Here is a 12,026-nt window from a genome sequence, read left to right as displayed (position 1 = left end):
CTTCATGTCCCACAGCTGACAAAACAGAGTACCACAAATGGGGAGCATAAAACAAAGCCGTTCTGGGGCCAGGGGTCTGAAATTGAGGCGTGGGTGGGGGAGCCCCTCCCTGCTCATCTGTGTCCCGGGGGCGTCCATCCTCGCCTGCCTTGGCTCGTGGCTGCTGGGCTCTGGCTCTGTCTCTGTCGCCATGTGGCTTCCCTGCATGTCTCTGTGTCCAAACCCCCCTCCCCTTGAAAGGACCCCAGGGCCAGGGACACCCTGACCATGATGGCAGCATTGTAACCTGATCACATCTGCAATGACTGTTTCCAAGCAAGGCCTTGTCCTTAGGTTCTGTGTAGATGTGAATTTGTGGGGGAGACATGTCACCGCGGAACACCCAGTAACACGTGGGGCGACCTCCACCCAGGGCATAGGTTCAGCGAGTTAGTGGTGCAGATGGCGTCAGCAGGCGGCATCTCCCCTGAGCTGGCTGGACCTGGGGGCTTGCACGCATCTGCTCAGCAGCTGGTCTCTCCTCCCACCACCAGGCCAGGATGAGGCCAGCCCTGCTGGGAGACGCATCTCCAAGGGACCCCAGGGGCGTGGGGAAACTGCTAGCCACCTGACCTGTCCACTCACCACCCCGGCTCCTAGCCAGGCCCCAAGACCCCCAAGTTTATTCCCAATTTTCAGGTGAGACAGAGGAGGCTCTGTGGGGCTGGGAGGCTGGGAGGGGACATGAGGGGCAAGCAGAGGCAGGCAGGAAATAGCCAGGGCTCGCTTCTGTCCCCAGCACTGAGAGTTTCCCTTTCCTACCACGGCTGGTCTCAGGAGGGAGGGCCGTGTCCACGCATGTCCACGCGTGCTGGAGTATGTGTTTTAGCCTCTTGACATGGCTCCGTTTCTTCTGACAGGCTTCACAGGGCCTTGGGTTCAGGACAGAGGTAGCTCATGGTCCACGGCCCCGGACCCCTTGGCCATGGCAGGGAACGCAGCCCAGGGCTCTGCGGGCAGGGACGCCACAAGGCAGGGCCGGCCTGAAGAACGCACTGGGGTGTGTCCCAGTCGTTGGAGAAGGACGGCAGACACTGACCATGCAATAGCCACTGCCATCCTCCTGCCCATCTACCCGCAAAGGGACTGCAGTGCAGCTGTGTGCCTGTGGTTGGCAGAGCGAGGTCCCCAGACGATGTTCCTCCTGGTCCCTGGAACATGGCAAAGGGGACTCTGCAGATGGGACCGGGTTAGGGGCCCGGGTAGGGAGAGGCTCCTGCACCACAGGGCTGACGGAATCAGCAGGGCCCTCCCGAGAGGAAGGCTGAGTCCTGGAGCCAGACGTAGTGACAGAAAGAGAGACCGGGAGACGGAGGACACGATGGGGGGATGCAGCAGAGAACATGGGCGGGGGACACAGGCAGGGGATGTGGACAGGAGACATGAGCAGGGTACGTAGGTGGGGGACATGGGCAGGGAACGTGGGCAGGGGACACGGGCAGGGGATGTGGACAGGAGACGTGAGCAGGGCACGTAGGTGGGGGACATGGCAGGGAACGTGGGCAGGGGACACGGGCAGGGGATGTGGACAGGAGACATGAGCAGGGCACGTAGGTGGGGGACATGGCAGGGAACGTGGGCAGGGGACATGGGTGGGGGACGTGGGCAGGGGATGTGGGCGGGGGACATGGGTGGCCTCTAGCAGCCAAGAGGCAAAGGAAAGGGGCTACCCGGAGCCCCCAGAAGGAATAGTCCTGTCGGCTTGCTGGGCACTCTGGCCCTGGGAACAATGAGAAACGGACCTGCATTGCCTTGAGCCTCTAGGTGTGTGGTCATTCGGCTACAGCAGCCATAGGACAGTGACCCCGCCACCTCCTCTCCCTCAGCACCGCAGCGCTGGGCCCTCTGGAATTTATGGCACTCTGTCCACTCTCCCCCTCAGAGCCAGGCCTGGGTGCCGGCAGGGCCCATACTGACCCTTGAGTGCCCTAGTCCCCCGGCTAGGGAGGGCCACAGGCCTAGCCATGGGGGTGCAGCAGCTGAATCCTGTGAGCCCCAGAGGGCAGAGGCCAGAAGCCAGGAGGGTGGCTTGGGTTCCCAGATGCCATGCTCGCGACCTTAATTTTCTTTATTGCAAATATAACATATATACAAAAGCAGTAAAATGTCCAAGTACACTGTAACAAATAGTCATAGAACAGACTTAAGAGTTTGCATGGGTTACAGATTCACAATTTCAAGTTTTCCCTTCTAGCTGCTCCAAAACATTGGCGACTAAAAGAAATATCAATGTAGGGCCACGGTGGCTCAGCAGGCAGGAATGCTTGTCTGCCATGCCACAGGACCCGGGTTCGATTCCCGGTGCCTGCCCATGAAAAAAAAAGAAAAAAAAAACATAAAAGAAATATCAATGTAATGATTCAGCAGTTATACTTACTTGTCAAATCCTATCTTCTCTGTTAAAACTCCCTCCCGTGTAAGCCTTCACCCCACCTTCCAGGTGTGTGGGCTATGCCCATTCTAACATTTCCATGTTGGAAGGGGCTGTCGATAGGAAAGGGGGATGGAATTAGTTGATGTTCTGGAGAGGCTGGACCCTCTGGATTTTAGGACTTATCTGGCCTAGAAACCATCTGGAGTTTGTAAGTTTCTGGAAAGTAACCTTACTACATGAAACTTTTATAGAATCTCAGATAGAGCCCTAGGTGTTCTCTAAGGTTAACAGGAATGGTTTTGGTGGGGGTTTGGCAAACCATGATAAGTAACAATATCTAGCTAAAGCTTGCATTAGAGTGATCTCCACTTACTCTTCTGAAGCTCGTGTAGGTGGCAGAGAAGCTCAGCCTACTTATAGGCATGCCTAAGAGTTACTTCTGGAGGACCTCTGTTGTGCTCAGATGGGGCCTCAGTCTCTCTAAGCCCAACTTTGCAAGTGAAATCATTGCCCTCCCCACTACGTGGTACATGACATCCAGGGGTGAAAGTCTCCCTGGTGGCGTGGGAGATGACTCCCAGGGATGAGCCTGGCCCTGGCACCGTGGGATCAACAATGCCACCCTAACCAAAATGGGGAAAAGAAGTGTAACAAATAAAGTATCAGTGATTGGGAGAGTTCAAATAGTTGAGAGGCTACTCTGGAGGTCACTCTTATGCAAGCTTCAGTTAGACGTTGCTACCTATCATAACTTGCCAATTTCCAACCAAAATCATTCAGCCAATTCTAAAGTACATGTAGGGCAATATAAAAGATTCTATTAAGGTTCCATGCACTAGGGTAACTTTCCAGAAACCTACAACCTCCAGATGGGTCCCTGGACTAGATAAGTCCTGAAACCCAGAGCACCCAGCCTCTCCAGAACATCAGCTAGTTCCATCACCCTACCTCTTATTATTGACAGTCCTACCTGTTATTATTTCCAACATCAAAATGTAAGAATGGGCATAGGCTAAACACCCCTAAAGAGTGAAAGAAAGGTCAAAGGTGATGGTGGAGTTATACAGAGAAGACAGGGTTCAAATGAGTATGATGCTGAATCATTATACTGATATCTCTTTTAGTCTCGAGTATCTTAGAGCAGCTAGAAGTAAAACCTAAAATCATGGAATTGTAAACCATACCAAACTCTGAGATCTGTGCTAGAGCTAATTGTCGTACTGTGCTTTGAAATTTATTCCTTTTTTGTATAAATGTTATTATTCAAAAAAAAAAAAGAAAGTCAATTGTGATGAATAAAAATTTATTCCTTCTAGCCTCCAATGTTCTGGAGCAGCTAGAAGGAAAACTCTGAGAGGATGGTGTGGTAGCCCATGACAAACTGGGATCTGTCCTGTAACTACTTGTTGAAGAGTGCTTTGAAAACTATTGCTTTCCTCTTTCTTTGCTTTGTATATATGTTATACTGTAAAATGAAAAAAAGGTGAAAAAAATTACTGCCCACAATTGGGTGGGTTGCATCTCCATGGAAATAATAAAATGATTGCACCCCCCCCCCAAAAAAAAGATTGCACCCAGCAAAAACAAGCAAACAAACAAAAAAAAGCCGTATGGGCAGTTGCCTACTCAACCTTGTATATGAGACTTATGAGAACAAGCGGATTATGGATAAACCTGGAAGCTTTCCAAAGTGGTTTTTATTTCGAAGCCAAGAGGGATTTCTAATAAATATCTTGTCTGTGGAAAAGCTAAATCCAAAATCTTTCTTTACATTTGAGATCAATCCTTTGGGAATATTTTCAACAACCAGAAAAGAGTATTAACAAACATAAGCAAAAGGAAATAAAATAAAAACAAAACAAGGGGAAAAAAAAAGAGCAACCTCCAGAGTAGCCTCTCGACTCTATTTGAACTCTCTCTGCCACTGATACTTTATTAATTACACTTCTTTTCCCTCTTTTGGTCAGGATGGAATTGTTGATCCCACAGTGCCAGGCCTGGATTCATCTCTGGGAGTCATCTCCCATGTCACCAGGGAGACTTCCACCTTTGGACATCATGTCCCATGTAGGGGGGAGGGCAGTGATTTCACTTGCAGAGTTGGGCTTAGAGAGAGTGCTCTCTATCTTAAAAACCAACTTGACTGCGTAAAAAACTTGAAATGAGAGTTCTGGGGATTCACCCTCAATGGTAGCGGGAGTGTCCCCTCCATGGGCCCCACCCTGGAGCCCTGTAGCCCCTCCCAGGCCGGGGACGGCTGGTGTCCTCTTCTTCCTTCCCTTGACCCTGGGGTCCAGCCCTTCCTGGCCCCCTCAGCACGCTGGCTCCCCCAGGACCTCTGGACATCACTCCAGAATGTACCACTGAGTTTGAAGGGCACACGGGAGAGGAAAGGGGCATGGCCAGGGCTCTGGACCCCCGGTTCTAACAGCCACAGCCCTGTCCTGAGGCCCCTGAGGCCCCACCTCACTCCAGCCACTGCTGCTTCCTCTCCCCCAAGGGACACCCTGGTGCTGTGGGTCCCATCCAGGGGCCACTCAGGCTGGGAGAGTCTCATTCCTCGGGAATCAGGAGGTCATGCTGAGTTTAGATTAAATCGGGGCCTCTACTGAACCTTGATGGGAACTCCATGGGGGGCTCCCGGGGGTGGGGTCCCCACCGCAGCCACCTCTGCGCCCAGGCCTGAGCAAGTCCCGCAAGCAGCCCCGGGGGTTTTCCGAGCGAAGGAGTGAGCAGGGCGCGCCGTGAGCCGGCGTCCGAGCAGGAAGGGCCCCACCCCTGAGCCCCTCCACTCAGGCCAGTGGGAGCACTGCCCACCGCCGGGCGCCTTCGGACTGGGCCTGGCAGCGGTTCGCTGGGTGGGGGGAGGGGGCGTGGGTGAGGCTGCCCCTCGCTGGCCAGCGCCCCCTCCGTCTTCCAGGCTGAGTGCCCCGGAGAGCCTCCGGCCCCACGACAAATCCAAGACCTGAGCCAGGCGCAGCGCCTGCTAGCTCCGGGGATGGTGCCATGCCTGACCAGACTTGCTGCCCCAGCCCCTCCTGCCCTGCCTGCCTGCCCAGAGGTGCCACTGAAAGAGATGCAGGAATAAAAACCCACTCTGTCTGCTAGGAGCCGTAACCCCAACCCCAGAAGTCCAGGGTCTGCCTCCCTGTGCCCCGTAGCTTCCTGGGGAGGACAGAGGTGTGGACAGAGTTGGGCCAGAGGCAAACAGCTCTTGGGGAAGAGCGAGACCCCCAGTCCTGACTTGCCCCCACACCCAGCCTGGGCCGGCCTTTGGCATTGTTTTCCTGGGGTCCTCCCTGACCGTCCAGCACCCACCCTTTGTCCCACTGCCCCTTGCTCCTTTTCCCAGCCACCCTTGGAGATGCCACAGTCCCCTATCAGTTGTACCAGCTGGAGATGTGGCTGGTTCAGTAAAGACCCACCACCCAGGGAGGCAGGCCTGCATCATGTCCGTGATCCCACTGCACACTCTGAGTGCCGCACCTCGCAGGAGAGGCTGCCACTGCCCCAGCTCTCCCACAGGATCCCACACCTGCCATTTTGGAATGTTGTAAAGCTCAGAACCATCAAGGGCCAGCGCCAGCTCGTCCACCTGCAACCAGTCTGGGGGTGTGTAAATAAGAGCAGAGGGGGCCTGGGACACCCTGGAGAGGATGGAAACGGGGGCCAGGCAGGCTGCAGCCCTGGGACTGGATGCTGTCACGGTCTCGCTCGGCTGACCGGCTTGCTCACGCCCTCACACCTCCGGCCACCTGCTCATGGCCTGGCCCGGGGCCCTGACTGGTGGGAGCCCTGCAGCTGGGTGAATGTCCACAACAGGGCAGAGAAACCTCCTTAGGAGAACAGAGTAAATTCCACCAACCTTGTTTTTGTCTTCAGTCCGGGCTGCCTGTCTACACGCCGGGTGCCAGATGGACAAGCCTGCCGACAAATCCCCAAGAGGGACACAGTTAGTGTTGGTCTCCGCGGCAGAGACCCGTGCACAGTAAGGAGAGGGCACCCCTGGCCAGGCCCGGCCACCTGCTCACTGGCCCACCCCCGGGCAGCCCCTCTGCTCCTGCACTGGGGCTGGGCAGGGGCCACGCAGATTACAGCCTCTGCCCCCAGAGGTCTCCCAGCCCAGTGAGGGCGTGACACGGAGTCAGCCTTCCACATGGGCTAAAGGTCCCACGGACCCCAAAGCAGGCACCTCACCCTGCCCAGGGGCAGTCAGAGGAGGCTTCTTGGAGGAAGCGGCATTTGACGTGACCTCAGGTTCAGAGCAGAGGGAGGATAAAGGGCTCCCTGGGCAGTTACCTTCCCTGGTTGGGTTCAGCAGCCTGCATGAGCACCCCCTGCTCCTCCCTGTGCCTGGGGATGGGGTGGTACCTGGCCATCAACATAATGGCCACCAGGCACCCCAAGTGCCAAGGGCTCTGCTCCTTGCTAAATCTGCCTCAAGCGGCCCAAGTCTCACCCTAAAAACAGGGCTAATACCAACCATCAGGCCACTGGGAGCATTTAACAAAATGAAGTCGGGGTAATAAGGATTGGTAATCTGTGCACTGTCGGCACATCTCTGTGATGTGTCTTGTGTGTGGGGGGTCCAGGTAGGTCTGTTTTCCCGGCCTTGGGGACCACAGTGCTTGCTTCCCCTGAACCTCCCCCGACCCCCCACTCATGGGCCCCCTGCCCACTGCCTCAGCTGTCGGTGCCTGAGCTCGTGCCCCACCCCTTGTCCACTCCACCCAGGGTGAGGCCACGCCCTCCACGAAGGTGGGGGATATGTCCAGCCCCGTTGTGCAGCCCCCCAAACAGGGGTCCAGGGCTTGAAGGAACAGGTACGGGGTGAAGGCACCCGCCCCACCTCCTGCTGGGACGGTCATTCGTTACTGGGCGGCGTGAGCATGGAGTCCCTAGGGAGACACAACCTGACAATTCGGGGGAGTGGCTGCATGTTGAAAACCTTTATTTCTATGATTATAAAGATGACAGATGTCCCTTAACAAAAATTATAGAAACTTGAAAAAGGATGGATAGGAAAATTTTAAAAAATTATCTCAAATCTCCCACCCACTTTTTGGGGGCTCCCTTCCAGGCTACACACACCTTTTACAGAGAAGGCGGGCCGGGTCAGGCACAATGCACTCCCTTCCAGAAACTTCCACTCAAAATCACCCCTTCAACCATTGTAACACCACCCCAGGCACAGCTGAGAGTTCGTCTGTTCCTCTCCGGCTGCCACCGTCCCATCACTCTAAATAACGCTGCTGGATTGGCCGTGCCCTCAGGCTTTTGGCCCGTCTCTCTATTCGCCTGGGCACTCCCTGCAGATGGGGTCTTGACTCAAGGAGAGTAGCATTGTTAAGGCTTTTGAGACTTTTTGGCAGTTTCCCACCTTTCACCCCTCCTGGCCTGGTACGAGGCCCTTTTCCCTACAGTCTCCCCTTGATGGGGAGCACGTGCCGCTGTCATCTGTCCACCCAAGGGTGGAGAGCAGTAGCCAGTCGTCATTTTAATCTAGGGCCCCTCGATTATTACAGCCAGTGTGCCCAGCCCCCGACATTTCTGGGAAAGAGTCTGCTGTGAGCAAGCATGGCTGGGCAGTGGGAGTCGGGTGGGGCCCCTCCTCGCCGTGGTGCTGGGGCGCTCCCCATGGCACAGGCATGGAAATCACTGCCTGGTCCAACTTTCCGCTACACAGCAGGGGGGTCGGACACCAGGGATGGGACTTGCTTAAACGTCCCACCAAGGCACGTGCACGAGAAGCCGGGGGTCCGGTCGCAGCCCGGGGCCTCAAGGGGACCTTTGTTCCCTGAGACGGGGTCACCCCCGGAGGCCCCCACGCCACGTGTGGGCGTGAGTCAGCCCTGGCGCCGGCAGGCACCATTCACCATCGGGGAGGGACGCCCTCGGGGGGGCTGCCCCTGCTGGGGGGCAGCCCAACGTGTCCTTTCATGGGGTCTTGAGAAGGGAGGCAGGAGCCAGCAGGAACCGCCGGGGACGAGGCCGTCCCCCCTGACATCATCTCGGCCGCAGAAAAGGGAGCCTGTGGAAGGAGCCTCCACGGCAAACGCACCCTGCCCAGGCACCCTCTCTCAGAGGAGACCCCCCCCGTGGTGAGTCCTGCAGCGGTCCCAACTCTGCCAGCCCTGGCCTCTCTCCCCGCGCCGCCCTTCCTGCCACCAGCCGCCTCCACCGTCACCCCTAGTCCTTCTCTGCACCCACCCAGCCGTGCCGGCCCAGTGCAGTCCCCACTGCCCTCCCAGCAGTAGGGGGCAGCTCCGGCCCATGGCGCCCCCCCCCGGTCCTGCTCTCGCCCCTCCTCGGCTCATATGTCTCTGCAGTCACTGACCTCCCTCAACTCTTGCCTCGGGCCTAGGCACACACACTCTGGCGTGGGGCTGCTGCAGAGTCCCTTTCCTCCCTGCTTCGCCGTCCAGGCCCTGCCCATCCTTCCTGCAGGTGCTCCTCCTCCAGGAAGCACCCCCGGCCTGCTACACCCATGTCTCGCCTCATGGCAGCAACGCCCCTCTATTAGACAACAGGCTCCCTGCAGGCAAGGGCTGGCCTAGCTCCAAACAGGGTCCAGGGTGAGAAGCACCAGGTGGGGGTGGGGTCCCCAAAATGACACCCCTAAGTGCAGTGCTAAATAGTCTCTCTCCTCCCCCTCCAAGGGATAAAGACAATGCAAAGAAAAATAAAGTGTAGCTGAGTACCATAAACGATATTAATTTAATATAAGATAATATAAGAAATGAGCAGCAATGAGCCAAAAAGTGCTCACATAAAAGAAGGAAAGAGGCTTTTCTGAGTCAGTGGCCTTCTCTCTAAAGCCTGCCAAGAACACCATGCATTTTAATTTTTTTCGTAAGGAACAGGTTTGGGAGATTGTCCATGAAATGCCACAAAACACAAACTCTCCTTTATCCGTGCTTTGCTGGTTCTTCCTTGACCCAGGAAGGAAGCCTCAGCCAGCTGCCAGGGGTCCCTGCATCCCCCCAAGTCGCCACCCACACCCACGTCTCCCTTGAAAGGAGGGTCCCTGGTGGGCCGCTTCCCAGGGGAGCTGAAAGCACTCCCCTAGTATTGGCTGAAGGTCCTTCTCCAGGACCCCAACAGTCGAGCTTGGCTCGGCTTTAACTCAGCCTCCTTCTATATCTTGTCCCCTTGTTCACCAATGGCGTCGAGGTGGACAAATGCCCCTGGAGCCAGCCGGGGCCAATCGAGGCCAATGCACTCAGCCGTGCTCTGTGTGCAGGAGCCCAGCATCCCCTCCCAGCCGGCGACACAGCGCACGCTGCCACCGCCCGCAGCCCGAGAAGCGTGCCCCAGCCCGGCCCCACGCGGCGCGTGGTTTTACCTTGGAGGTACATCTCTTCGCCTTCTGCAAACATCTGGCCACACCTGACACACAGCGCACAGGAAGGGTGAAAATGCTTCTCACCTGCCTGGAAAACAGAGCAGAACGAGGGTTTTCGCGTACAGGTGTAACGGCGTGGGCCGAGCTGCAGCGCGTGGCGGGGGGTCAGCGACCGGGAGCAGAGGGGCCGCGCGTGTGGACGCCGGTGGCACAGCACAGGGTGCAAGCGCGGCGGCCACCCAGGCTGTCCCGGGCCGTGCGGGAACTGGGCTCCTCTCGCAGCCGGGGCCTCAGTCAGGAGCAGAGGCCACACTCCGCAGGGGCATGGAGCCCACAGCCCCACCCGGCCCCCTTGACGACCTCCCCCCAAGAGCTTCATTACTCTTGAGATAGGGTTGGCCTCAAAGCCTCTGTAGTCCCAGAAGGAGGCGGAAGAGGGGAGGAAGTGGGGGGTAAGGGGAGAAGCGAGGGATGGAGGGGGAGGGGAAGACAGGGGGTAGGGAGGGGGGGTAAGGAGGAGGGGGGAGGATGATGGACTAAGAGGAAGAGGAGAGACAAGAGAAAGAAGGGAGAGCAGGAAGGAGGGAGCAGAGACAAAAGCGGGAGGGGAGAAGAGGAGTAAAAGAAGAGGGGAGGAGAGGAGAAGTAAAGAGGAGGAGGAGAGGGAAGCAGTTGGAGGGGAAGGAGGAGGGGAAAGAAGAGAAGAGGAGGAAGGAGTGGGGAGGAGGAGAGGGGAGAGGAGAGGATGGGGCACCTTTCAGTTTGGGAGCAGCTTGTAGCAAGGCTCCCAGTGCAAATGCGTAATTTTGGGGGTGACTCCAGGCGGCACGGTGAGGGTTGTGGGGACCCGAGCCCAGGAAGGGGACACAGCCCACAAGGCAGGCATCACAAAGTCAGCGACCGTGGGAGCAGAGTGGAGTGCACCCAAGAGGGGAGCTGGGCCGGTGACACCAACCCCCCCCCAGCCAGGGGTGAGGCTGAGACCCGTGGGGGTCCCTCACCTCTGGGCACCACAGCAAGAGAAAAGCCTCAGGCAGGCACGGCACCCCAAGGCCGACGGCTGGGTGTGCCCGGAGCGGCGAGGGTCAGGGCACAGGCGGGGGCACGGACAGTCCCTGCGCCGATGTGCACAGCCCCTCTGCCTACACTCAGATCTGCGCCTCTGAATTGCACTGCCAAGTGAAGAGGCAAACGGCCTTTTCATGTAAGGAACACAGGTTTCAGTCCCAAAGGTGAGAAATACTGTGTCAGCACACGTGCGTGCCCCCAAGTGTGGGCCTCAGAAAAGCCCGACCCAAAGGGGCTGGTCGACAGGTAACTGCGCAGGCACAGGTCCTGGAGGGAGGTGTGGGGAGGACTATTTTCCTTTTTAAGTCTCTCTATCGCTTAACTGGCCAAGTTGGCATTTATTATTTTTATAATGCAAAAAGCCCATTTAATTCGATTAAAAACATCAATACCTAAAATAACCTAAACAACTGACATCAGCTGGCTTGGCCTATTTCCACACAGTGCAAGAGCCACGAGCTGGCCCATGGGCTGCAGTGTTACCACGCAGGGGACACTTCCTAATCTTGGGGAGCGGGGGCCCACGGCCTGTCGTGAAGCCTTGGGGCCAAATCACCTGTATTTCACTCTTAGCTAAAACGAGATCAGTCTGCCCCTGTCTCCGGCAATCTGCCTTGGCAGTCACCCCTTTCCTGAATAGCAGGGGGTGGGGTGAGATTTCCTCGCGAGCCTCTCGCTTCTCTTTTTTTTGCCCTGTGACAAGTGCCCATGTCTGGCACAGGGACAGTCTGTCACCTTCTCTGGCAACCTTGCAGGTAATTGCCACGGCCTGCTGACGTCTCTGGTGAACAGGTCTCTGCAGGGAAGCTGGGATGTGGGGCCCGGGGCAATCAGCCACCGCTTCCACCTGGGGAACCGGCCCCAGCCGCCCCAGCCCACCTGCGCAATCCTTACACGGCTCACGTGCCACCCCCTCTCAGGGCTTTCCCTGAGCGCTGTCCTAAGGCAGGGCTGATTTCCGTCCTTCTCAACGATGCATTCACGTCCCAACCCTGGTCACACGACACCATACTGAGGCTGGGGGGTCGCAATCCTGCAGGCCTGGTGTCCCTACCAGCAGGGGACCGGTGGGGCAAGGGCGGCCGGCCTGGAGGCAGAGGCCGGCAAATGGCAGCGGGCTGAGCCAGCACGCGCTCCACGCACGATGTGGCCTCTAAACCCACGGCCTGTGCCCGCCGGGCTACGGCACTGCTCAAGGCC

At 57.2% G+C, this 12,026-nt stretch overlaps 1 protein-coding gene across 12 annotated transcripts in view; it reads right to left on the bottom strand.

Moving 5' to 3' along the window:
• ABLIM2 (actin binding LIM protein family member 2) overlaps positions 1–12,026 on the bottom strand; it is a 132,714-nt gene that overhangs the window by 62,132 nt on the left and 58,556 nt on the right. For all 12 annotated transcript variants that reach the window (XR_013165687.1, XM_077136308.1, XM_077136311.1 and 9 more), the window contains exons 7-8: positions 9,759–9,846; positions 6,279–6,337 (exon numbers count right to left, since the gene is read on the bottom strand). Coding sequence is in view for 11 of the 12 variants with exons in the window: in XM_077136308.1 (XP_076992423.1) it covers positions 6,279–6,337; positions 9,759–9,846 (147 nt within the window). In the remaining variant the exon portion in view is untranslated. The remainder of the gene's footprint in view (positions 1–6,278; positions 6,338–9,758; positions 9,847–12,026) is intronic.

Source organism: Tamandua tetradactyla, chromosome 19 (genome assembly GCF_023851605.1).
Source record: "Tamandua tetradactyla isolate mTamTet1 chromosome 19, mTamTet1.pri, whole genome shotgun sequence".
Classification (NCBI taxonomy): Eukaryota; Metazoa; Chordata; class Mammalia; order Pilosa; family Myrmecophagidae; genus Tamandua; species Tamandua tetradactyla.
Note: the sequence above shows the minus strand (reverse complement) of the source record. Positions and strands in the feature narration are given on the sequence as shown.